Genomic DNA, 27,334 nt, shown 5'->3' with positions numbered 1-27,334 from the left:
CATCAGTATGCAAATAGCTCATACTTTGCAATATTTTCAGGCAGTCTTTCATAGCAGGAATTATATTATTCTTTTTGACTGAAGGAAATTGTGTAGTTAAACAATGAAATGCTCTTTGTCTGTAGCTTCACCTGTGGCTGTGTTATGCTGTCAAGTTGTCAAGTTCATGTCATTCTTTTTGTCCATATTTTTTCCTACGTGATTAGTCAGTAGTAGATATTCCCTGGCAATGCTGGCATTTTTTAATGGTGGTGGAGTCTATTTATTTCCCTTTAAATCTTCCGTAGGGCAGAGAATTCAATTCTCCACTCTGAATACAAAATCTGTGAGTTGTACATGTTCCCTGGGGGAGTGCAGATGTTGGGAGTGCTAGGCTTTTAACGCGTCACGACATTTGTATTAGAATTCTGGTAAACTTGGGTGCAAGTCTTGCACTAGGATTTTTAAATGAGGAAGCAGCAATAAGACAACCACAAGTGTACAGAGAATAGGAACAAAAAACAATAGAATAATAAGGATAGCATAGCTAAATAATAAGCTATAAAGCAAAATAAAGTCCTGGGAAGAGGCCATATTAGCTAATGCAAGGGCTTTTGTCTTGTTTAGATAAAATGTGGAGCAGCTGAATAATAATAAAATAATGTAAATTAACAAACAACAATTTTTCCTTTTATAATGTAAATTAAATACTTAGTGCTCTCAGCTTTAGTTAAATATTTTCATCGTAAGCAACTGTTCTGATGAAGGAGAATACGAAATCAAGTTTAATAATGAAGTCTACATGTAAGCGCTAATGGTGTTGTTTCTGCTACAGACTTTGTAATGGAAAGGAAATGCCTGTGCACTATACCCAAGTGGGTGCTTTGATGATTCCTCTTTTCATTATATAAAAATGTTTTACTCCCCTTCCACAGTCAAACTTCTTCTGTCACTTCACCAGTGTAAATCACATAACTGTAGTGACACAAGGTTATCACTAGGGTGAAACAGTCCACGAGTAGCTCTTTACCTCCAGTTTGTCAAGGTGTGCTGTATTGTTTGGAGGAAAAAAAAAAAAAGAAACAAACAAACAATAAAAAAAAAAAGGCAGTGGGTGTTTGCAGTGGGCTGCATGTGTAGTTGAGCGTCACATTGCAGTGCTTTCTATTGCTTGGACAGGGAGATCCCCTACAGCAGAACAGAATTTCTTAATGATGAGATTGCTGTTGTTGTTAGGGGAGTTGCAGACCAGATTTTCAGAATTTTTAGTTAAAGATTTGATTTTTAGCTTTTGTTTTTGGACTTTATTCTGTTTTGTAATGGCGAACAGGCTAGTGCTTTATTCAGTACGAGATACATAGAGGAAGGGGATTGGGATGAGTTTTGTTCTCCTAAGTATTCAGAAACCTTAAATGGCATTATATGAGCTTGTAAATATGATTTTTTTTATGTTGCTTTTAAATGCGCATTTATTCAAAAGGTACAGTTAAATGGATAGTAACAGTTGGCATTTTTTTCCCCATCATTCTTTTGTTTTAAAGTAACCATATATTATATTTTTAAGGTACAGTATAGCTTTTCATTTTTTTAAAAAGGAGAACTGCTGTAGCACTTATGGTGGAATGTCTGGAAATTAAATACGAGATAGCTAAACCAGATTAAATTCCATTGTCAAAGTTATCTGTTTGTACACTGATATTTTTACACTGTAAGAAAACTAAACATTAAAAATCCAGCAATCTAATTGTGAGGTCCTACTGTTTTCCAGGAGCACAGCGCTATGCAGAAGTTGCACTGCACACAAATTGACAAAATAGTGGCACAATATGATAAAGAAAAGGTATCATACGAGAAAATGTTAGAGAAGGCAATCAAGAAGAAGGGGTAAGATATTATTTTAATGTTTTTAATAGACTAAAAATAGTTTTTATGCTTCTGTGGTCTGGAAGAAAACATTTGTAAAAAAGATCATCCAGATGAATGAACTGCAGCTTGAACCAGCATCCTACATCAAACTGAGTTTGAGCTGTTTGAAGGCTCTAGCCACGGGCCATAAACGTTGTACTCAGTTTGCCTTTCTCTAGTTTTCTACTGCCAGTGTGTGAAATATAAAAGCAAAGGAGTTGCCAAAATATTAATTTCCTTGGCCTGATCTGGTCTCACTACCTTTTCCCCAGAATGTCACTATCGTATTCAATGAGAGATGACCAAGGCTCTCAATAGCATTAATGATCAGGAGGAGGCAATGATTTGATCTTGAGGAAAAAAAAAAAAAGCTTCTAATACTGAGCATTTTAAAATAGTAGAGTTCTACCATGCTGTCAAGTTGAAGTTTCTTTTTAACAACAACAAAATTAAAAAAAAAAAAAAAAACACACACAAAAAACCACCTTCAGATCCTCAGCTGGGATAAATTGCTATTAATCGTTTGACATGGGTGAAGCTGCTTTGGTTTGCAGTAGCTGAAGTCCTGGCCTTTATCCATGTGAATCTCTTAATCTCAGAAAAGTTCACAGGACATACTGATGACTTTAATAAAATGTCCTTCTTGTACACCCATTTGGGATAATGTGACAGGACTTGTTGCTATCTTGCTGCTAGTGTTTAATCTGGCAGCGGTGTCTCCTCTTTATGTTTCACCCTGTGGCTGGAATTTCTTTGAGGAGGCAGTTTGTTTTATAATACCAGGACTTAGAGCAGCAATTGATTTACTTAATTCTATATAAGGTTATGCTAATAGTTAGTCTTAAATGCACACTGTTATCATCAGACAAAAGCAGCTGGTAACCAGTTGCTAACTGAATGCTGAACATAAAGGCATCTTTAGCATTGTTTTCTTACACAAATACTTTTTAGGTTTTTTTAATTATTTTGAATGATAGTGGGTTTTTTTTAAACATTTGGTTGTCTATTCGCTACACTTAGAACAGAAATAAAAGTGTCTGAAGTGAGGAAGGTAAGGAAAATTCTCTTCACTAAGTTATGAAAAGCTTATGTAAACTCTTTAAAAAGCTCGTGCATTTTTTTTTTTCCAAGAAAGGAGAACTGAAAGCACACAAATACATATCCATTCTTATATCTAAATTGGAAAGATGGATTTGAAGGCTCAAATATTAGGTGGATAAAAAACTGTTTGGAATGTCATAGCCAGAGGGTTGTTGTCAATGACTGTATGTCCAGGTGGAGGCCAATCATGAGTAGTGTTCCCCAGGGGTCCATCTTGGGACCTGTGCTCTTCAGCATCTTTATCAATGACATAGACAGTGGGATTGAATGTACCCTCAGCAAGTTTGCTGATGACACCAAGCTGAGTGGTGCAGTTGGCACAATAGAACGGAGGGACAGCATGCAGAGGGACGTGGACATGCTCAAAAAGTGGGCACATGAGAATCTAATAAGGTTTACCAAGGCTAAGTGCAACATGTTGCATTTGGATCAAGGCAATTCCAGATACGAGTATAGACTGGGAGAAGAACTCACTGAGAGCACTTGCACCCTGGAAGGCCAACAGTATCCTGGGCTGCATCAGAAGAAGGGTAGCCAGCAGGGATAGCGAGGGGATTGTCCCAGTCTACTCCGCCCTTGTGAGGCCTTATCTGGAGTATTGCGTCCAAGCCTGGAGCCCCAAGTACAAGAAGAATTTGGAGCCATTGGAGCAGGTCCAGAGGAAGCAACAAAGATGGTCAAAGGGCTGGAGCAGCTCTCATAAGAAGAAATGTTGAGGGAGTTGGTCTTGTTTAGCTTGGAAAAAAGAGGTTAGATGGGCATCCTGGGCAGCCTGATCTAGCAGTTGGCAACCCTGCCGTGGCAGGGAGTTGGAAGTAGATAATCTTCAAGGTCCCCTCCAATATTAAGCCATTCCATCATTCTATGAAATATTTGTAATCTAAGTAGATCCTTCCAGAAAAAGACTAATTCTCCAAAGAGAGATCAACTATAGGATAAATTAATTTCATTTGGCTTTGATTCAATTTCCACTGACTAAAGAAGGTTTTTGGCTTTAAAAATAACTCTGCACCAGATTTGTAAATAAAGCCAGTGCATTTTACTGCAATAATTATGAAATTATCCCCGGACATTGTACTGCAATTATCTTCAGGGGTGAAAAGCTTCCCAGTGCTCTGCTATTTTAGAATAGTGTGTCAGAGGAGAGACGATCAGTGTTCCTGTTGGCCTGAGCAGAGGCCAGTGTCTCAGCTTGTCTAGGCGAAACAACAGATGAAGGTATATCACAAAGTTAAAGGTGGTAATGACTGTCTCCGGGCAGTGAATAGTGAAAAGCTGTATGTAACAGTACTTTCCAGAATAATCCCAAACTGGGACAAATATAAAAGTAGATGATAATCTGATTCCCGATTTGACATAATTTCACTGTCTACTTTCAGTGTCTTAATTTTTATAACACTTCTGTCACAAGACTCCAAAGCCTTTATGATAATTTTAAATTATTGACAAAAGTTCTTATTTGTTTGTTGTAGGTTTGTTGTTTTTTGTTTTTGTTTTTGTTTTTGTTTTTTGGAGGAGGTGTTAATTTGTTTGTTTGTTTGTTTGTTTGTTGTAAGTAACTAATTCATAAGCAGATTCAATACACAGCTATATACTGTTCTTTACCATGACTGAATATTTTCCTGGACATGACAGCTGCCAATCATCTGATGGCACTTCAGTTTTGTAACTGTTGATATCTTATTACCAACCAAATTAAAATTTCTTGTCAGATTTCCTATGAAAACACTTCTTAGTCGTACATTAGTGTTTTAAGTGCTTCATTCTGGATCACTGTTTATGCAGACCTGAAAGCCCCTCCAGCAAGGTACTTCAGCACAACCATCACTTCACCCCAGTAGGGCAGTGTATTTCAGCACAAGCTGAGATCTGAGCAGTTTTTTAGCTGAAACAATCTAGTGAATAAGAAATCCTGGGTTCAGTGAGTACAGGACATATTCCATTTCCTCGGCTATTATTCTGGGACATTTTCAAGCAATAAACTTCGTAAATAAGCATTTAAAATATATTTTTGAAACATTCATATTCAAGTTGCCAGATACTTCCTGGAAAAAAATCTTTTTGATAGATATATAAAAGAGTTTGTTTTCTGACTTTGTTGAACAATTTTTTGCGGTCTGTTTCTGCCACATGGTGTGACAAATGTTGACTGCATAATGTTCAGCAAAGTAAAATTTTTAATCACATGCTAATTCACCAACAGATGGATGGGATTTTGCTCCCTGTGCTATTTCTGTTGTACACTTAAAATGCTCAAAAATCTTGAAGAAGCTTATTATGGGACAAGCACGCGTGTCCCCACTCTGAAATGGAGTTTGAAAGGCACGTGATGATCTTTCTGATTTATCAAAACTGTCCAGTAATTCAAGTGCTTGCATGTGTATGAGCATGGACATGTGACTATGAGTTGGGCTGCTGCTGAATGTTTGTTTCTAGCTGTGACTTGATGGTTTTGTCATGTACTTGCTTGCTGCAGTTGTGGACAATTTTAGCTATGTCCAGGCTTTCTGAAGGTTTTCTTCAGATGTAACAAAAACTGCATTTGTAGGAAAGGCTCAATTGATGGTTTTGATGACTGGGATTACAACAAGTCTGGTGTTTGAAACAATTAGTCTTTTCCATAGGGTGTGTATAGCCAGACTCTGATCACAGCTACATGTGTGCATAAGCAAAGATGCTTACTTTGAAGCTGTTTTTTATTCAGGCACAGGTAACTATGGTCAGAACATATTGCTATTGCTATTATTTACTTCTGATGTGTCAAATGAGTCAAATCTTTACCAAAAATTTCCTACAATGACCAGAAAATGAATGACCAGTCCTTCTGGTGGCGCTTGGGAACACTAGGCACATCACACTACTATTTTCACAGAGAACTTTGCCGGTACTGTTTGATAACAAAAAAATTATCTCTTTCCATAAGTTTATCTGCACTTTGATATTAAAATAGAATATAAGCTTTTTAAGAGTTTCATAAAGAGTTTAAGATTATAAAACGAATGTAGTTGCACCCACTGTAACATTACATAGTTTTATGTCAGCAAATGATCCAACACAGAACTTTTACAGTGCTTCAAAATAGACTCCTCTAAGTTTGTTGTATTATTCCAAACTGGAAAACTGAGATTTCCAATCTGTGAATTTGTATTCTCTTCTGAAAATCCTTCATTGCATAAAGGGCAGCAAAAAGATAGGTAATGTTGGACCTTGTCAGATGGAGATTGCAAAAACTCATTGACATAGGTGAGATAGTAACTGAAATTGCTGTTGGTGTTGCCAACTAATAGTTTTACTGTGTGTCTATCCTACCCAGTGCACATCCCACAGAATTAGGTTTATTGAGAGTCATCCATCTACAGGTAAATCAAGGGAGCATCAGCATGGGCTCTGTGCAGCCATTTTACCAACCAACTCGTTGAAATCATGGTGTTCCTGCTTGAAACAAACTTTGCAACTTGTGTTCAACTCTGCTAACTATACCCAAGCATAAAGACGAGGCTGTATTGCCTATTGCACGGGTGAGGGCTGTCTTCAGGATTCATTGTTTTTAAGTCACATAAGGTATTTAATGTCTTGGATCTACATGGACCAGTGTAATTTGCAAGGGTAATGAGGCCTCTTCTTTGCAACCCTTTCGATTCTGTTTTCCCACAGTGGCTTACTTAGACTTTCAGCAGTCATTCAAATTAAGTATGCCCAAACTACCGTGTGAGACAGTTATTCAAGTGACTTCTCTTTCTCTGCCTCAAAACAGTAACAAAAATGACTTTTAAATCAGAGGATAAAATCATGTCAATGTATTGAATATGCTTGTAAGTTTTCAGACAGGATCTGGATTCTCTTAGAAAGATATTTTTGGTCTTAAAATGAAACAAAGTACCATAAATGAAGATGTTTGACATATCCTTAGCAACAGAATATTGCAGGGGCAATCTAGAATTAATTGTGTGGTGTTTGAATTGAATGATCATTAATCCAACAATGTTTTGTAAGTTGTGAATAAATTACTGGGAGAAATAATTTCATTCCAATATGCTGTAGCACTTCAACATTGATTAACATTTTAATTAGTAAGAGCTGACTGGATGGGAAGATGTTTAACTTGTGGCACACATTTGCAATTTTGCTTTTTTTAGAGGAAGTAATTGTGTTGAATTGAAGAAAGAAACTGAAATTAAAATTCAGGCACTAACGTCAGATCACAAATCTAAGGTAAGCAAACAGCCAATTTTAACACATGCAACATCTGAAATAGAGATTTTGAGACTCAAGTGGTATTTTGTTTTCTTGGAAACATATGAATGGTTTTTAGCAATAATAACATGTCAAAAAGAATGGGAGTAATCAATTGTCTAAAAGTGTTTCTTCAAAAAAATATCTAAAAAGCAGCATCAATTTCCTGTTCTTTTAACACTTATTGAAGAAAGCACCACATGCATGCCTTGTAAAGCAAAACTGGTCATTTATGTCTGTTCTAGCTAAACAAAGAGAAATTTGGATGCTAGATACATTCCCACAATATATACATAAAGAAGTTTCTTTTTCATTTTCCATCTTTTTCACCATGGGTGACACTTACTAGCGTTCCTCCTGCCTCCTAAGAAAGCAAAAGTCTTATGTTGTTCTTGAGCCTTTTCTTCTTATTTGTATTCTTTTTTTTTTTCTCCAGGAAATAGTTCTGTTGTTTTGTGTGCTAGAGATTAAAATTGCTCAGAGGCCAAGTCCCAGTTCATTTGAACGAACTTTTTTCAAGTTGTGATGCATTGTTCCTGTTGAGTTTCACAGAGCAACCTCTATGCTAGCACTATGCTTGATGGCTTCATACTTTCCTTTAAAGTTTTATCTATCACTTGTTGGCATGCTTCAAGTTTCTGAAAGATATTCCAAATAGGGTAGCAGGAACACTATAAAACACATCCATGTGCAAAGTGGCTGAAAGGAGAAGATTGCAGTAGAGTGAACACAGTGTGTAAGTAGGAATGTTAATGTAAAAGCTGAAATCTGTGGAGCACAGGAAATCAGGTGAATACAGGAAATACAAACAAAAGCAGCCACAACTTCTGAAACTAGAGAATTAAGGTTGTTTTCACCTTTTCTTCTCCTGATTTTATTATTTGATGCTATTACTTCATGTGAAGAAGATCCTGGTTTTCTAAATAAGAGTTGTTTATTATTGCTGCTTCCTCAGCCACAGACTTAGGAGAACCCCCTGAAAAAAAATCTAGAATACCTTTCCCATCTTCCTATTTCCTTCTCCAATGAAAAGTCCAGAAGTGTTTTCTTAAAAAAATGAAAACTTTTGTGGACAAAAAAGATTTCATTCATTTCTTAGTGGAAAAAACTCTCTGAGGAGCACTAGGTCCTTATCAACTAGACATAAGCTCCAAAACTCATTTGAAGTTATACTGTATAGAAAATTCTTTGCTGTGATCTTTGCTTCCCACTTGTGTCTGGAGTTAAGAAGTCTGATACGTACACAAAGGACATCCCGGTGTTCATTAATCTTCCAAATCCTATAAGTATTACTCATGTTTTCCCTTTCCACAGATACATATAGTTTCTGAGCTCTTTTTTTTTTTTTTTTTAAATCCAGGTTTCAAACCGTTTTGTTTAAATATCATCTGTATCTGTAAAAAAAGGTTGATTTTTGTCCACTCCCATGTCAGGTTTTAGGAGGACATGTTCAGAGGAGACTTAAATGTAAGCTCCTTTGAAATGACAAGCCTCTATATGTTGGTTAACTTCTGACGAATACCACTTCAATTCTACATCTGTGGTTTGCTCTAGGTTAATGGTTTTCCATATCTTGCTTGTTGTGGTTCCATGACAATTTTCCATATTAAGTATCAATTTTAGTGTTCTCACAGACATCTTTTGTTTCAGTTACTGTGTATAGGCCCTTGAATTCTTCCCAGAGATCATTCAAAGGTTTGGAAGCAACAAGTTGGAAAACAATGATCAAGACCATAGGGAAATTAATTTTTATCCTGGATGAATGTAGGTGCAATTAAATCAGATGAAATTCTGAAATGCTGAATGCATTGCACTGATATCGTGGGACTTTGATTAATTAACAGTTGTTTAGCAGTTCTCAGTATTTGCTCCACTAATTTGAAATCAAATGGTACCGTAATTCAGTTTTAATTACAGCTCATGTCCTTCAGTGCAACTCTGTGTCACAATGTGCATGCACAGTTTTAGCACCAGAGATCTTTTCATCTATAAAAGTCTCCTTGTCATAAGGAAATATGCAGCTGAAGTTTGGCCTAAAATTAGATCTGAGTGTCCCAATGTACTGCACACACATTTACCGAGGCAGACGCAAATTACTCCTGTGCATTAAAAATGTAGGTCCCAGCATCATGCAAGCACAGGATGAAAAGAGGAGAAAAAAGATTACTTCAAAGATTATTCCTGCTTGAACTTAGTGACTAAACAAACATCTTGCACATATCCTGTGCACAAAAAAGTTCCCAGTCAGGATTTTAATTAGTCTCTTAGGCCCAGAGAAGGAACAGATGAAAGGACAGGATTACAAATGGTCTTTACAGCGGGAAAAATTAGTTACCTTATGGTTATTTTTCTTATCACCTTAGGTAAGCAACACCACCGTAAGTAGGACAAGAGCACAGCCCAATGCAATTGCAATAGTCATTTTTTACTGTGATGGTAATAAATTGGAGAAAATCAGGGATGAATATGGAATTTACTACATCTGAAGTGAACATTTGAAGTGTATCACAGATCTGTGGCAAAATTGGATTTCAGATGACTTAATGGCCTTGAGTTATAAGGTCATCTGAATTACAGTCAAATCGAGTATTTCAAATCTTGTAACAGTTGTTCAGCAAATCCCTTATATCCTTCTCACCGGGTTATATCTTGCTTTCCCTGAAATAAGACTTTGAGTTTGCATGATATGCATTAAAAAAAGAGACCTTCCCTTTCCCACACCCAGCAAAAAACTTGTTTTGGAAGCAGCCATACCTACTTCTTAGTCTTCATGCTGATTTTGAAATTAGTAGGACGTTTGTCCATGAACACAGGCAATTTTATATTATTCTTATTTCCTATATTTTCAGATTAAATACTTAAGAATACTGCCATGCTTAAGTCTCCCTGAGATGCTGGATTCCTGCCTTCATATTTTTCTGTAGTTTATGTGTTTTTCAACCATTTAGGAACAACGATCACATTAAACATTGCAATTGGCACTTGATTTTTTTCTTAATTTCTTTGGGCTTTGTGGAAGCTTTTTTCAGTTAAGTCACAAAATACTGACTTCCACCAGGGTTTCCACTATTTATACATTTATTTATTTCACGATTTTAATAAGTCATGATTCTTTTTTTATGCAAAGTTTGTTTTGCATTTCCTGTACAGGGTAAGGAAGCTTTAAATAAAAACAACCTCTTTTTTATTTACTAGAACTCAGGTCTGTCCTGTTGTGGTGATGTAAAACAGTCTTACTGTGGCTAGGAATCAGATCTCATATATTAATACCCCCTGTGCTTTTTGGTACTTCAGATTAGTCTGAAATCCAGTCCCAAGTGACAAACTGTGGAAGAGTCACATAGCAGCAAGGAAGGGAGAAGAATACTGGGCCGGCTCTGTTACAGCACTCACTACAATTTTACAATCCTTTGAAAGGGCTCAGAGGCCAGTCAACATTCTGCAGGATGGTAATTTCAGTCAGAAATCTGTGTAAACAACCATATGCTGGCTCCTGCTCCAAAGTGTATGATACACTTATGTGATTTGCTGCTGGCTTTGCCTGCTCCCTGGATCTCATAACAACATTCATCTTTTCTTAACATTAGTACTCTCTAAGATTATAACAACAGATTTTTTCTGAGTGCTCCACCTTCTGCTATGGCCCCAGCTATTCAGGACCCTGAATCTAACTGAAACTTTTTTCTCCAAATCATGGATGGAGCTGACTCCATCCAGAGACTGTGCTGAAAATTAGTAAGGAATGTATTTTCCCCAAAACTTCAGCAACAAGTAGCATTTGGCTCTACTGAGGTTCATTTCAGGTCTCCCTTGGGGGTCGTTAAAACAAAGATTAGTTCTGAGAGGAGATTAATAATTGAAGTGTCTAGTTGTTTGAGGTGCAGTAGATCTTAAAGAAGGATGTCCAGAAAATGTTTAATCCATAAACGTGAATCCTTCTTTGAAATTGCCCACTCAGCATTACAAGGAGCTTAGACTAAACATGCTCCAAACTGAAGTGACATAGGAAAGTGACAGAGGTGAGAAGGCATCTGCCCCTTGAGTTTTCTGTAACACTATCCAAAAAAATGAGGGTCTTTTCCTTACCCACTTGCAAGCATTTATTTTGACTTGTTTTAAAACTAGATCTTCTTGTTTTTATGTCTGTGAAGACAGCACTGCCTTAGGAACTTCTTACTAAAAATATTACCTCCCCAAACTGCACCATATCCTTCAGTGCATGTATCACTTCATAGCTGATAGGTTTTGATTTAGTGGTACACTGACCCACATGCAAAATTAAGTATTACTTGTTATGCTGTAGATGCGTTCAGACCTAAATACCAGGATGAATTTGGCCTATATTAGTCTTACCAGTGTTCTGCCTCAAAGCGCTTTTGTTTTGTTTTCTTTTTCCCAACAGCTGCAGAAAACTCCAAGAAGTGTTCCATCAGGTGCTTCTGCCTCAAATTGTGTCTGCTCTGATACGGAACACGTATTTAACTGTAATTAAATGCAGGTCTTGCTTTCAGGTAGTGGTAGTCACCCCGTTCTTTTATGAGATGACTTGCTCTGGTGCTTTTCAAGTGCCCTTTTCTTTCACCATCACCAGAGTGTGCAGGACAGTCTGTTCTGCATTATGCAGAGCTACTGCAGACCCAGATCTAAAATACTGGCATTAATCTCTCTTTTTCTGAGTAATAAGGTAGCAGTTTTTTTATTTGAAGAGTAAGGTTTAGCTTTTTGTAAAAGACGACCCAAATGCTATTCGTTACCATAGTAGCGCTGGAAATGACTGTCTGACAATAGGTTTATTTTTTATGAGGCACGTTTAATGTACCATTTGTGGAAAAGTGGGATAGCTTGTCAAAATATCCAGAGATTATTATTAAAGGATAATAAAATATACCTTTCTGTTAGCTTCTTTTCTAAACCATTGAGTGCAGTATATTATTGCCAGAACAACTCTGGTGATTTAGACTTCTTCACATTCTCTCTTGGGAACTTTCCAAAACTTTAATCTCTTTATTCTTGTGAGTCTTAGGAGATAAACAAGAGAATACTTGTCAGATTCCCTGCTGACTTAATGAATATAAAAGAATGATATGTAGTCTATCCTAAGATTCAAGTTGTATTAAATACAGGATTTCTCTATAAAAGTGAATGTTTATAGAACAGTCTCTTCAAAATCCAAGACTGTACTTAAGCCCTCAGAGAAATCCTGTTTACTAGGGGTTTTTTTTCCATTTTTAATTTTAATATTCTTAATATATATTTCTTCCTTAAAACCAAGAATATGGAAGCATTTTTATAATGAATGTGGTTAGAGAATGTTTTAAAATAATATTAGTATAGTCAAGAGCATAAATGCAGCCAATTTAATCAAGACACTGTTGGTAATAGTCTTAATGGTATGGGTTTCTTTATTTTTATAATAGACTGTGGTGCCCTCGGTGGTTTCAGTATTCTTTGAAGCAATTTCACTCGTGTGACTGCATTTTCATGTTCTAGCTGCATTCTTCAGAATCTTTGTTATGACTGTCTCCACATCATCTTCAGCAGCAGTAACAGTTGATCGTATAGCCTGAGAACCACTGGCAAAGCTGCTGTTCTTTTTCTACAGGTCAAAGAGATTGTGGCACAGCACACTAAAGAGTGGTCTGAGATGATCAATACGCACAGTGCAGAAGAGCAAGAAATCCGTGATTTACACTTGAACCAACAGTGTGAACTACTGAAGAAACTGCTGATTAATGCTCATGAACAACAGACCCAGCAGCTAAAATTTTCACATGACAGGTGAGCAGGGCGGTGCTACCCGTTGAGGAGGGCTTGCCTCTTGCTTGTTGTGTAGAATGCTTTGTTTCTTATGCTTGTAGTTCCTGTACTGCTGTCAAAGATGCTGTACTATGTGTGTGGGAGAAGAAAACTAAGTCATCAAGTAATATACAGAGTAATGTGGGAATGCGCTTCTTGGCTGGTTTAGGTAATATGAACTTCATTGAAAGGCAGTGGATGTGATGAAGTAGTGGTAGTTTGCATCAGCTGTGAATGTGCTTGGACTTTGCCCAGGAACTTGAATTCAGAGGCCTGGAAATTGAGAGAAATCAAATACGGAAATATCCTTTGAAGTTACTAGCAGTTCTGGATATGTGTGTTTGTAGCATTGGTGATTACAAGAAAGATCCATGAAGGAAAAGATTGTAAAAACAATGGGAGTGGAGTAATGGTAATAGCAAGCTACATTAGACTAGCAATATCCCGTCAGTCACTAGAAATGCAGAAAATACTGCATGACACCACTGTCTTGCTGCTTGTGTGATTGACTGTCCTGCTCATTTGAAATTAAAAGAAATTAAATTGTACCCAGTCTGTTAAAAATTGTAGTAAATAGAGATATCATTATATTCTGCTATGATCTATTATGTGAAGCAGATTAACAGCACATGAATGCAGTATGTGTGTGTGTACATATTCATATGCAGTTGTCATCAGCATCTTTCACATCAAAAGAATAGGGAAAAATGAATAAATAAATCACATTTTTAAAGTCCTGACTGAAAAAAGCAGCTTATTTTTCCATCAGAGAGAACACATGCTGGGGCCTGCAAGCTTTTCATCCAACAGAGAATTGTCACAGCCAAAAGCTTTTAGTGAGCTCATCTTTATGTTAATCTCTGTGTTAACCCATGTATTCTAGCTGTCCTTCAGTGCATACCCCACCCAAACTAAACTCCAGAAATTCTTACATTATAATACAAATGCATTGTTCAAAAAGCTCTAGTTGGAGGAAGCTGTAGACCTTGGTACAGTATCTTTGAATCATACTGGACTGCATCGGCCCAGAGAAATCACATCTCTTTGGTTTGGAGAGTCTGACTTTCTGTCTTATATGAAGCTTATTGCACTGCTTGGAAGATACTGTACTAATGTGCTACCTGCTCATGGAATATGATTTCTTTTATTCGTCTTTTTGAAAGTAAATTTTTGTTTGTCTTCCATACATTCTCCCATAACCTTTAAGGCCACCACTCTGGGAATCTATTAGATCTACACTAGGACTAAGTTTAAAAAAAGGTGGGGGAGGAGGGGGGCTTTTTTTCTCATATCTTTGGGTTTAAAATTTCTGCATCCCTGTGTTGTTTAAATGGCCCTATATAATTTCTTGTAAGTGGTTCATATACTCTGATCAGTGGATTTTGCTGTTACTAAAAATCGTCTGTGTTCAGTCTACATACTGTTCTATTTTCAGAGCTACTGACTGCCAGACCTCAAAATCTACATCCTGATAAACGTACTTTATTTTCTCAGCTGTCCCAGGAGTAACAACCTTCCAATTTCTTTTTGCTTTGTTCATTGCAATTAGTTCTTTTCTGCTTATTCAGGAGTTTGTATGTGCAGACTGGGGGATTTTCGTATGTCAAACAAATGTGAGAGTGTATCTCAGTGTATTAATATTTCAGAGGAATTTGGAACATGACATTTGAAATGCGAATAATAGTGCCCCAAGGAAACTTTACACTTAATCATTTATAAACTGTTTCATAGCATACATTGTGTCTATACATATGGATTTATCTATATAGGTAGAAATAATAGCCAAGAGGCAACTCTTTTTCATAGGAAGAGTCTATCCGAGTGCAGCATGGGAGGTGGGCCATACTGTCAGCGTGCAGTTCTCACTGCTTCCCTCTCTGTGAGCTGAAGTAATGAGTTAGCTATCACAAAAGAAGACACGGAGCTGATAGGAAAGATCAGTAATGTAAAATGATGTAGCTATCTGCTGCAGGGTAGATACTTTCCCTTCGTGTGCACAGAGAAAAGCAATTACAGTTCATGCTTTCAGCTCATTTAAAAACAAAGCAGAAAACAGCAGTAACTACTAAAACTCTGAAGTTTATTGAACTCCAGGGGTGCCATCCCCCCTACCTGCCCCATATGGTTTAGCTTTACTGACTTGAATGTAGTGAGTTTGCAGCATTTCAGAGATTGAGGACCTGAAGCTAATGTCTGCAGCATTATGAAATCGAATAACATGAGAGAGAAATAAAAATTATTTTTCTTTTTTTTCTTTAAGCTTTCTAGATAGTTATCCGAACAAGACTTGGTGACAAATTAACACACTTCAATGTAATCTAAATATTTGTATAAATTCTCAAGATAAACTTACATGTTTAAAGTCTAGTGTCCTCTTAGAATGTCTGTAGAAATTTCAGCATTTCAGTCAGTATGATACTGTAGGAAATTAGCAGTTAAATCTTGCAGTTGCTTGTGGTGCTTTTTCAGAATCCTGTCTTTCTTTACCCTCCCGGCTTATCTACATTTTGCAAGTAACTTTGACTAGGGTATCCCCGTCACCTCTGAGCAGAAGGGAGTTCTCTGCCGTGACATAGTATTGCCAGCCAGGGCAGCATGGCTTGAACTTGGGAATTTGCGTAAAGCTCAGCATCAGGCGGTTTGGCAGTGAACTGATGCAAGAAACATTGGCTACGTCTTTAGGAAATGCTATTTTAGAAACAAAGAGTGGTCTCTACAAGTCCTCCTTGGTGATTTTAAGAGGAAGACAAGATTTTTCATGTCTTCTATTAAAAATATTTTTTACTTCTCGCAAGCAGCGGAAACCAAAAGCACCGTGAGGACTTGTTAGCACTGCAACTGAGAGCTAAATGACAGCTGCCAGAACAGAGTTGTGATATGCAGATGAACGTTGGCTCCTCCAGCCATATCTGTGGCTGAAGCCTTATTTTGAAATCATCAGTGTTGCACAGTAGTTCTCTAATCCTCCTAACTTTTTTCAATCTGAAATTATATCTGATGCAAATAGGTTAAATCAGTTGCAACACCCACGCTGAACATTTTTCACGTCCCCGTGCACAGAAATAAAAATAAATAGCTTCAGAACAGCTCTTAAGGTAGTTTACTTGAAAATTACTTCAAACTCTGTATAGAAAATAAAACTTTTATTTGAAGAAAGAATTGTTAGAATGAAATGTGCTGTCAAGTGAAGGTTTTTTAGAGCCCTATCTTGTTTTTACTGTGATGCTACTGTTTTAAAGTCTGTATTCAGGAAATGTTTCAGCTCATGACTTTTTGATAAAAAGAGAGTGCTGCATTTCTTTAATAAGAGTTTCAAAATATGGAAAACATAAATCATGGAACAAAATTTCCTCATGCATGTGTCCTAGTGATTAAGGAAAGCATAAAAAATTCAGTGACAACATTTTGTTAAATTAAGCGCTTTGTTCTTTGCCACACCCTTCCTGTGCATATTAAGCACTTAATGTTCTGGGTTAGTAAGTACAGTTGTTGTTTGGCACTCTAAGGTCACATCCAGGAAAAGAGACTGAAGCACTGCCTTGGCTTGCAGCCTGTGACTTTTAGATGCTTTTGCACTACTGGGGACTTCACAATTATTATTGCCAGTTATCCACTGTCTAATTTCCGCATATTATTCCTGTTTAAATAAGCGCTTAATCTGAAGAGCTACCAGAGCCAGAATACTGAGCAGGCAGAAAGCAAGAGCTAGCCTTCAGGGAAGGCCTTTCTGTAGCTTGGCTGCTTTAGCCAGCCTGAAGAAGAGCTGAATTCCACTCACTCACAGTTCATAAGCTGTTTCTGAAAGTCATCATCTGTGCTGTTACTTCCAGCAGTGAATGATGACTTTACTGACTCTACTGACACAACCTAGTTTGACAGAATAGGCTTCAAGGTTCACTGGGTCATCAGGAGAAAACAAGCAGAGATCTGATCACAGTCTAAACATTGGACTCTTCTCAGTCCCAAAGTAGAAGTCTTGACAAGAAGGCTGTCAGCTCATACCACAACCAGCAAGTACTACTGCTGTTGCAGTTGTATTCAGAGTGCAGGATAGGTACTAAACAAGTTTCATTTTCTAAATAGCTGATAGTAGCTCTTAGTCAGACATCTCCTGTGTACTGAAGAGAAAGGAATATTGTCTACCTCTTAATAACATTAGAAGTGTAAATGCTTGTAGCTCGTCTTTCCGACTATATTCTCTGGGATGAATGGAGATTTCTGAATGCTTGCTCAAATTGTATGAAGTCTACCCAAAGAAAGGCAATTTTTATATAGTCTGGCCTTTCCTCATCCCTAATGCTTCAAGTACAAAATAAACTACAATGTAGAGTAATGACAGGAAACCAATTTCATTAGTGATTGTACTTTGGGTATTAATGGTTTTCTTTGGTTTTGCCCAGGGAAAGCAAGGAGATGCGTGCAAACCAGGCTAAAATATCTATGGAGAACAGCAAAGCCATAAGCCAAGATAAATCTATCAAAAACAAAGCAGAAAGAGAGAGGTAAGTATCAGAGCTTCTTTCTTGAAAAGGGAAGAACACTGTCCAAAACTGAAAGGTGAACTCACAGATGAATCCAGTTAAAAGCACGCTTTTATGTAGGGAAACAGCATCTGATGGTTGTACTAAATACGTATTTTAGATGACTATTTTAAGAAAGATGTTACTTTTCTCTTGTCTGTTCTTTTTATAATTGTTTTGTCCTGGCTGGGGAAATAAAGAGGTTCTTAACTTTATACCTATCAGCCGTGAGTGACTGGTGTAGGTCTAAGGATTGTAATGACTGTGCATATAAGTGTAATGACTGTGCATATACTTCTTTGCTGTTGCTTTTTTAATGAACTTAGTACTATTCTGAACAGGGAGTATGAGATTTGGTGCTAGGTGGACTTAGAATAACTGGGATGGCAGTATCACTTGAAACTCAGGAGGTGGTACCAGTGAAAGATTTTCTCCCTTTTGTACTGGCAAATGGAAGAGGAATTGAACACAAAGCAGGAGTGAAAGGAAGCTAAAAGGGATGATAATAAGTGGAGAGGGTGATGAAAGGTAGGAGTGAAAAAGCTGGAGATGTACTGTACAACAGCACATGTTTATTTATACTCCACTCCTGAGCTGAACCATTCTCTTCCTTTTTATGTGCTAGTACTGGGAATGCAATCAGCACCCAGGCTCAGCAAACCAAGAGCATTGTTGCATTTGTAAAAGTGGGTTATTCACAGTACATTTGGGGAAGATGGTCTTTATTGCCATGAGAGACTAGAGAAAGACTTGCCAGTACAAGCTACTGAGTCTTTTTGGAGAATTGATTTGCTTTGTAGCTACTTTAGTTTCCAAGTAGGTAGATAGAAGCAGAATCTACATGATGATGTCTTCTGAGATTTCAAGGTTTCCTCTTCACTTGGGCTTGCCATCTGACTCATTCTTTCCTCTTTACATTCCCTCCTTGTTACTGGACTGTGTTGGCCAAAAGACTTGAACTTATTCCTGCTAAATCAAGCCCCTTGAGTGTTACAAATTCCTGGCTTATCAGGCAAATGAGTTGTCAGAGGCCTTGGTAACTGTATGCTTAGTTTATATAAGACCTCCAGTAAAGACTCCTAGCTAAAGCTATTCTTGTATTTGAATGCAGTTCTGATTTTTAGGTTTGCAGTTAGTCTGATTTGGTTCTTTGAACTATTTCTGATACATTTCATAACAGAAATCCTAAGAAGAGACGCTTACATCTTAGTCTCTTGTGTAAATAGCAATTGTATATTTATATTTTTTGTAAAAGTAATATATTTAAGAACCTTGAAGCACTGCTAAACTAACCTTACATATCATCATCAAATGTTTTTTCCTTTACCACTGTTAGAGTTACAGCACTCTGCTCTAGATTTATTTTGATATATAGAGTGTGCAATAAAAGATATGCAAATGAATTAACAGTTTTTTGGTTTCCATCCACTATTCTTCAGTAAGGGAAAAAGTCAGATTTAATTCACAGCAATCTTCATCTCTTTTTTCAAGCCTTCAATCACCCTGTTAAGGTAATTGGAAACAGTTAGCTGTAAAAACCAGGACAGTGTTTGACTTACCGCTAACCCCACGTAATCTGAAACTAAGATATACCTTATAATTCTCTCCATTGATGCCTTTGAGTTCCTTCTTTTTCCAGTAAGTCTTCACGGACAATGTTTGTGTCTTTTCAGGCGAGTCAGAGAATTGAACAGCAGCAACACAAAAAAGTTCCTGGAAGAGAGAAAAAGGGTAACTATAACATTGAAAAAGTCAACGGGCACTATTTCTGGATGTTTGTTTTCACTTCTGTGCTGAGAATACATCTCTAGTAAACAAACGTTTGTCCTTGCTTCGTTCCACATACTTGTAGTATAAAGATCTAACTTCTATATGAGAGGAAACTTTTAAATCCTTAACGTTAATGTTCATTGTTGTCTCTGCTACTTCAACATAGTATTTGTAATGTAAAATATGTATAAATATATATATTTTTATATTAATTGCTCTTTTTAAGACTGTGTGACATAAGGGCCACCTGTGATTTTTTGGTACCATCCAAAGGAGGCAAGACTCTATATATGTATAAATTCAATTAAGTTTTTGTTTCCTGTATTAATAATGTGTTATATTTTTCTCCCAATATTTTCTCTTGTCTATAGCTTGCAATGAAACAGTCAAAGGAAATGGATCAGTTGAAAAAAGTTCAGCTTGAGCATTTAGAAGTCTTGGAAAAGCAGAATGAGCAGGTATTTTATTTAAAATGCTTAAAACAAAAGCTGGCTAGTAAAAATGGTGACCAGAATGAGGCTGAATAAAATACGTCTAAGTGTAAGACATTACCAAACTGAGGAAGGTGACTTTGTTATGATCACTCATCTATTTGGAGAGTTAAAACGAAGAGGTGAAGTGACTTAAATAATAATCCAAAACCCAGTTTGTTTCAGATAAGCATGTGAAAGCCAGAGTCTCAGCTGCTCAGCCACGTTGGTGCTCATTGGCTATATCATTAATAAGAAGTCCACCACACATATTTTAATGACTCCCGCAAAAATACCTCAAGTTTCCATCATTTTTGAACTTGCATTTCTAGTGCTGCTTGGAAATTAGACATAACGCATGTGCTCAGAGCATCTCTGAATTCCAAGAGACGTTTTAGTTTGGACTGAACTGTAGAGAAGTGTAGCAGCATGGGGAGTCTTATCTGTACTAGTGCACCCCATCCTAATTAAAATACCTTATTATGTTCTGCTTGTTTATAAGCTTTTCTTTTAAAAAAAGGCAAAAATTGAAAAAGCTACTTGGCAAGGAAAGGAAATTTCTAATCTTATTTCTGGTAGGAGCAACACTGTTCTGAGCAGCTCCCTTGCTGAAAGATTGAGCCAGCAGAGCTGTGATAATCACACAGACTTGCAGTAATGCACTTACACAGGTGTAATCTGGAAGGGGAATATATCCAGCAGTTCAGTGAGATGAGAGAGAAAGAGTGTGTTTAATACCCTTTACTTTCAAGGGTTAGGCACTTAATTCTTTGTTATTTAATTTTTTAGAACTTGAACTCTCTGGCAGACACTGTACTACGAATTAAAGTAATCTTGCAGAGGGAGAGGGAAGAGGGCAAATCAAATATTTCTGCTATTACAAGAGAGTCTTACAGCCCCATAAGCTGCAACCAGGTTAACTTGTGGGGTGGTGACAGCAAGTAAGGTCACGAGTAGTAGCACGTAAGCTCGCTCCATCTCCCTTCTGGACAAGAAAAGCTTTTTCATCTGTTCCCTTAGAAGGTTTCTGTAGATGCCATCTGTGACATCCAATGCTGTTGGATCTGTCCATCAGTCTGCTCCTGAGCTGTATCTGCACACAAGTGAAAGGTGGGATAAGGAGACACCCGGAAGGCAATTTGGTTACAGTGCATCTGTGGCGTTACTGTAGGGAGCATCACAGACAACTCTCTGTAAACTGTGCTAGTTGATAAAAAGTGATGGGCTTGATACAAAGGCAGATGTTATCAGTAGCATCTTTCACTGTTGGCTTCAGAGGGCTTTGGGTCCAGTGTTTGAACACATAAGGACAAGAGGGAATGATTACAGCTGTGCTTTTAGCCACAATGCAACGGAAATGTTGTATATAAGGAAGATAGGCTGCTGGAAAATAACTGAATTATTAAAGGAGTCACCTCTGTCAGCTTTTAGATTTTTCCCTTACCTGGGGTTACAGCCTCTGCTGCTGTGCAGACGGTAACAGCCTACATGATCCTACTTGTATTCCATTTTAGTGCAGAGATGAGGTCAGCTTACATCAGCAGTGATTAAACGGAGGAAAAATTGTTCACATTCTGGTTATCACTTTTGTGGGGGCATCCACCATGGGGAGGGTTCCGTAACCGCTTTTTAATCCACTCCGATTTGATCCATCAGAGCATGTACCTCCATGCCTGCTCTTCTGAATGCTTCCTTTCAGCCCCTACAGTGCACCAATGCAAACCCCCGCAAGGTCTTGCTTTGTTGCTGTATGTATTGATGTGGGAAAGCTAGTTGGATAGAGGTAAAGGTGGTATTTGTTTACTGCATATTTCAAAGTGTTGGGGTTTTTTTTCCTGATCAAACCATGAAGAAATTTTTCATACAAATATACAATGCAGGTAAGTAGAATTATGGGTGGAGACAGTCTTCAGTACAAACTATTATGGATTTAAATTTTTGTTTTATGTATGTTTTTCTTGCATTAATTTTTTAGTCTCACTTCAGTTTTCATTCATTTAATTTGCTTCTTGTTGTATTACTCGATTTTGACATTATTATTTTTGTACAAACAGCTTTTGAAATCCTGTCATGCAGTGTCTCAAACACAAGGTAGGATGGATGTATAATAAGCAAACTATTATTTCAGTATGCTTTCCTTCTAAATTCACTCATTATCATTGGAGCCTTCCTTGTAAATGCAACCACTGGGAAGTACCGTTGACATAGTGAACACAATGTTAATCTTGTTTGCACACAGGTATTTGAACCTGAAACAATATTAACAGTATTTTGTGCTTTAACCCCTCCAATTCAGATGCATACAAATAGCAACGTAGATAAAAAATATTTAGAGATTAACTTGTATTGTGCATTACTATTGTTACTGGAAGATATGTTCAGATTTTATAAATTGTATCTAAAATTGTCTATTGATCTATGTTAAACTATTTATATTAGTATATTAATAAAATAAGAAATGGCACACTAAAGCTAGCAAAGTATAGAATAGATCACTAGAAGTAGCTTTTTAGTGTCTGAAGAAGAGACTTCCAGCACTTTAAAATTCATTTTAAAATCCAGTGCATTACAAAGTACAATAATTATTCTGTGTGGCTATGCTGCTGTAGTGTTCTAAATAATCACTACTCATAATAAATCTCGATTAAACCTTGTCATACCAAGGGAGATAGTTGTACTAAGCTTGAACATCCAGTTTTACAGTATTGCCTGACTGACCTGAATTATTTCCTTCAGTTAATAGCACAGTTGTGTATTTTGTCACTGAGTGTGACAGCACCCGCTTTTGCAACATTTGTTTTCAGACATCTAATGAAGAAAAAAGCATTCATCGGGCTAGGAGAATAGATTTTGATTTTAATAAATGTGGTTCTTAGCCTGTCTCAGATCTCACTGGAGAGCAAGGACCTTTCAAGCAGTTAAGTTCATGTATTCACGGAGCTTTAACGCTGCCTCCCAAAAACTCACTGTATTGTGTTCGTGTGTGTGCCTCACAATGCACCGTCAGAGCTGGCCTCAAGCTGGTAAAAATGGGCATCGTGATCCTATGCTGATGTGTTCTTTGAAACCAGGCTATCTCTAAAGTAATTCTGTACACCGTACAGGGGCATGCAGAATATTTATAGGACACAGTGTGCTGGCAGTTAAGTCACAAGCCTAAAACGTAAAATGTGTGAGTCACTAAGAAAAAAACACAGTTTTGTTTGAGCTGGAATTGCACTTCATACACAGGCAAAAACAGCCAACATTTCAGAAGAGGTTGTACATATTGGTTTATTTATTATGTTTTCACATCTCCATGTTAAAATTATTTCTTCATTACTTTCAAGCTTTTAACTCATTTAAATGGAGAGCATTGATTAATTTTTAATCATATTTATGACAGTTTCTTTGCTATTATCATAATTACTTTTTTTTTCCCCAAGATGATGGTGATGATTATGAAAGTACAAGCCTAGATTGTTCAAGAAGGCACATCTGCACAAACACACATTTACCTTGCCAGATGAATGGCTATGCATCTCATTACTTTAGATCTACATCTGCTCATTTTCACATATGCAAATGTCTTTATTCATCCAGAATAGGTGACTACTTGAGCAGGAACTTGTATATCACATTTCCCTGTCAAAGCAACATTTACAAGTTTTTTTTGTGACAGTTGACTTAAATCAAATCCAGTAACCTGCCTAAGAGTTACAAAGCAGTTATACCGAAGAAAAGATTAGTTTGGTTTTCCTCTTCCTAAACCTGTCCTAACCCTCAGAAACTTGGCTGTGAAGATAACTTGCCCTCTGGGTCAAATTATTCAGAGTTCTTTGAGTTATGTATTTAAATATGTTCCCAAATTGAGAGCTGTCACTGAAAATGAGGAGATGGGGACTCCCTGGGATCTTTCAAACCATGGAGTTTCAAACCAAAGAACTATTTGCAATCTACAAGGAGCTGCAGGTGGAATGAGTGTGTATGAGTGTGTGTGTGTGTGAGAGAGAAAGAAAGTTTTACAAGCTCCCTCTAAGCAGAGGATCCCCGGGCCAGATACCATTTGTACACAGTGCTTTAACTCCGCTTGCAAAGCCTGAGGCATGCAGAGTTTGTCGCTGGATTCATTGCTGGATTCCTCACAGTGCAACTGGGTGCAATTTCAGGTGGATTCAGTGTGTGTAGTCCCATGGAGGGCATGTAGCAGTAGTCTGATCTTGAGTTGAAAAAGCCCTTGTCCGTAATAATAAAAGACAAGTAAGCTCTCGAGGCCAGATGAAGATTATTTAATAAACAAAATAAAAAATTGAAAAACAAACAAAAAAAACCCATTATCTTGCATACTGCAAGGAGGATGTTACACTTATTTTGACCATTTGTTGTCTTTACGGAAATAATTTGGTCCCAGATCATGGATTAAGTCTGGATACATATTTCAGGAAGTAAGCACATTGCAGTACTCACACAGCAGTGTTTGTGCAGACATTCCCAAATATGTTTCTTATCAGGAGAAACAGTTCAATCAGCATGTGCCTAGTTTCCCCCCCTCCCCCTCCTAAAACTGATGCTTTTGCATTTTACTGTGTAATTCTTCAGACAGTCAACCCGTGCATTTTTGGAATAAAATCAAGAATATTTTCCATTAATTAGTATACATCTGATTTTGAAAACGTAATGACTTGGTGGGAGGGGGGGTGGCACATAATGTTATTACCCATATATTTAGTGTGTTTAGCCTGTATTTCACCTAGATGCTATCATTTAAAAAAAAAAAGCAAGCAGACTTCAATCTGAACACAAGGTCTAATGCAATGATTCCTGCGGTTATTTTGGAATGCAGGCAAAGGAGATGCAGCAGATGGTGAAGCTGGAAGCAGAGATGGATCGCAGGCCAGCAACAGTGGTCTAAAGCCTCAACATGCAAATTGAAGTTGGAGAACAGAGCGTCCTTAAAATGAGAGCAAAATTCATAATGTTATTGCTGAGGTAGAAAAGTCAGCTTTTATTTTATTTTATTTTATTATTTTATTTTATTTTTTAATATAGAAAGTATAGCTATGGACCACAGAGTTTTAAGTTTGCATTGTTTTGTTTTAACACTGGGCACTGAATTTCCTTTGTTGGATTTCCATGATTAGAGTTTCCTTTGTTCAGAAAAACACTAATCAGAGGATGAAGAGTTTGTAAACCCCGTCCTATATTACTTTTTGGTATTTCAGTAGGCAAATTGTCTGCATCAGAATTACACAATCAGAGCCTTGAAACACAATAGATATTTTTATCATCGTATCAAATGGCAACGAAATAATAGTCGAGTTGTTATTTACCATTTGTGTTCCCGTGTGTGCTCTATCATGTAGAAATCCCATGCTGCCACATCCCAACAAGTGACTTGTCAGATGTCATCAAGCCCATTCAGCTGGATCTTTTTCGAGGTCACTGTAATAACATTGGTCCCAGTCACTCTAATGAGTAGAGTCTGGGCAATTCTTAGTTATATTTCAAAGTATTTTTCAGGCAGCAGACAGTAAGCAATTGCAAATTGCATACCTTTGAAGTACAGTATGTACAAAGCCATCCATCAAATTCACCAACTGTAACAGTAACTTCACAGGATATTTCTGCCGTCCCATAACGCCATTCACAAGTGCCATATCAACCCTGTCATGTCTGAGAGAAGATATATCCCGTGTAAGTTACTGCAATGGTTAGCATGAGGGAAATACAGTGTATTTGTGCCAAAATTGCTCAGTGCTCTACGGGATTGTTTTTAGGCACTTTAAGAAAAGTTTACATCGTATGTTGCTTGTACAGAAATTGCGTTTTGATCCTGTTGCTGCAGATCCCAGATATTACAGTTCATTGTAACTTAAAGATTGTTTTAATGGCTTTTGCAAAAAGTTTGTAACTGTGAAAATGTAAAAAGTATTTATACACTTGAGAATCGTGACATTGTAGGAAAAAAAACACATACATGTTGCCACGTGATAAAACTAGTAAACAGAAATGCTAAGAGTACGTTTGCATGTGATACAAACGCCAATAAGACTGTAATGCCTACTCTACGACCACAGTCATTCTACTAGCTGGTAAATACTGAATAAATGTATGGCACAGAATCTTGTTTGATTAATTACAAAGACTTTTAGCATAAAAAGGTCTCTCTGCGTATGTGTGTATATTAATTACATGGGCATTCTTGATACTTCTAGTAAAAGAAAAGTACATAACTAATTTAATTTTACACAAAAGTATTTATGCAGATTTTCAGAATTTCATATCAGGAATAATCTTTTTATGTCCATTAAATACAAAACCAATTTGCTAATGTGTTAATTTGCATGTTTCCAAAGCTTGCTGTAGTTATTGCAAAACAATGCATGTAAGCATTCCGCTTGGAACTTGTCCATGCTGCCAATTGGAAGATGACTGCATGGAAAAATGGTAGTTTAGAACAAATCAGATTCCTGATTTCAGTGTACTAAGCACCACTTACTTTGTTGTATATGCCTGTACAAATGAATTCTACATATTCCTATAAACAAAATAAATGAAAAGAGATAATTACGTTATTGTCAGTCCTGAGATGGAGCTTTCAACTTCTCTAATAAAATCTTAAAACTCAAAACCTGTAGTTGTGACCAATAGTGGATTGCAGGGATGGTGTTGTTATCCCTATGACTTTTTAATACGATGTATTTCCTGTAATGTGCATAGTGTAAATATATTTATATCATAGCTTATTTATTGAAATGAGTCTTTTTTCTTTTAAGTGATAGAAGAGCTGTGCAGCGTTGGTCTTTGCAGCACCACAGATCAGCTTGAGTACAGTGTAGCAGCACTACCCCGAGAATACAGCTGAGAGAGAGGTCAGTGAAGCATTTAGGTGTTTAAGGTAGGATGTAAACAAAGCCGTGATGCTCATTCGAAATTCCCATTCTGATGCACATAACGGATGGATGCTCCTCCAGCCCTTTATGATCCATAAGGTTTAAAAGACAAATTCTGTGTGCACGCACAGAGCAGCTGCACCGGGAGCAGCTATCCCTGCTGTCTCAGATCATGGCTGGTCCTCTTTCCAAGTGCTGGAAGGAGCTGGGAGCATTTTCAGAGCACACTGGACAGGTTCCGGCATCTCAGAAAAGGCAGTGATTTTTATTATTTCTCAATTAAAAACATCTTCTAAAATACAACTGGTGGAGGCAGTGCTGTGAGCTAGAATTTAATATTGGTGCCTACCACAGCAGTTTCTAGCCAATTAGGAGAATGAAACAACAAACCAGGTACAGAGGGACCCAAATGGTAAAGCACTGAATATTACTAGTGTTCCTAGGCTCAGTTACCAACCTATCTGCTTACCTCTGCACTTTGTTAAGGAATTAACTGGAAATGGAGGACCTGGAGTCAGTCCTCTTCCCCTTTGAGGGAAATCAAATCTCTTAATTGTCTTAATTCTCTGGGAAGTATCACGTACAGCCTAGCACTAGCTGTTCTGGGAGGAGAAGAAAAGGCTGTCCACAGCCTCCTTTTGAGTCTGTGCTCGCTGTTCAGCCAGGAGTAAGGCATCGATTGAGTCTG

The 27,334-nt window shown here is 37.3% G+C and overlaps 1 protein-coding gene across 22 annotated transcripts in view; it reads left to right on the top strand.

The window, feature by feature from the left end:
- Nucleotides 1–27,334, top strand: part of PLCB4 (phospholipase C beta 4) — a 216,837-nt gene that overhangs the window by 188,785 nt on the left and 718 nt on the right. For 15 of the 22 annotated variants that reach the window (XM_046938621.1, XM_046938618.1, XM_046938622.1 and 12 more), the window contains 8 exons: nucleotides 1,748–1,863; nucleotides 7,122–7,197; nucleotides 12,821–12,996; nucleotides 17,415–17,516; nucleotides 19,208–19,265; nucleotides 19,676–19,762; nucleotides 21,829–21,865; nucleotides 24,597–26,499. In XM_046938621.1, the coding sequence (XP_046794577.1) occupies nucleotides 1,748–1,863; nucleotides 7,122–7,197; nucleotides 12,821–12,996; nucleotides 17,415–17,516; nucleotides 19,208–19,265; nucleotides 19,676–19,762; nucleotides 21,829–21,865; nucleotides 24,597–24,685 (741 nt within the window). In that variant the 3' untranslated portion in view covers nucleotides 24,686–26,499. Of the gene's footprint in view, nucleotides 1–1,747; nucleotides 1,864–7,121; nucleotides 7,198–12,820; nucleotides 12,997–17,414; nucleotides 17,517–19,207; nucleotides 19,266–19,675; nucleotides 19,763–21,828; nucleotides 21,866–24,596; nucleotides 26,500–26,529; nucleotides 27,324–27,334 lie in introns of those variants that run through there. The other 7 variants (XM_040696946.2, XM_040696945.2, XM_015283488.4 and 4 more) reach the window with 5 other exon arrangements.

This window comes from Gallus gallus, chromosome 3, assembly GCF_016699485.2.
Source record: "Gallus gallus isolate bGalGal1 chromosome 3, bGalGal1.mat.broiler.GRCg7b, whole genome shotgun sequence".
Lineage (NCBI taxonomy): Eukaryota > Metazoa > Chordata > Aves > Galliformes > Phasianidae > Gallus > Gallus gallus.
This window is presented reverse-complemented; position numbering and strand designations above follow the sequence as displayed.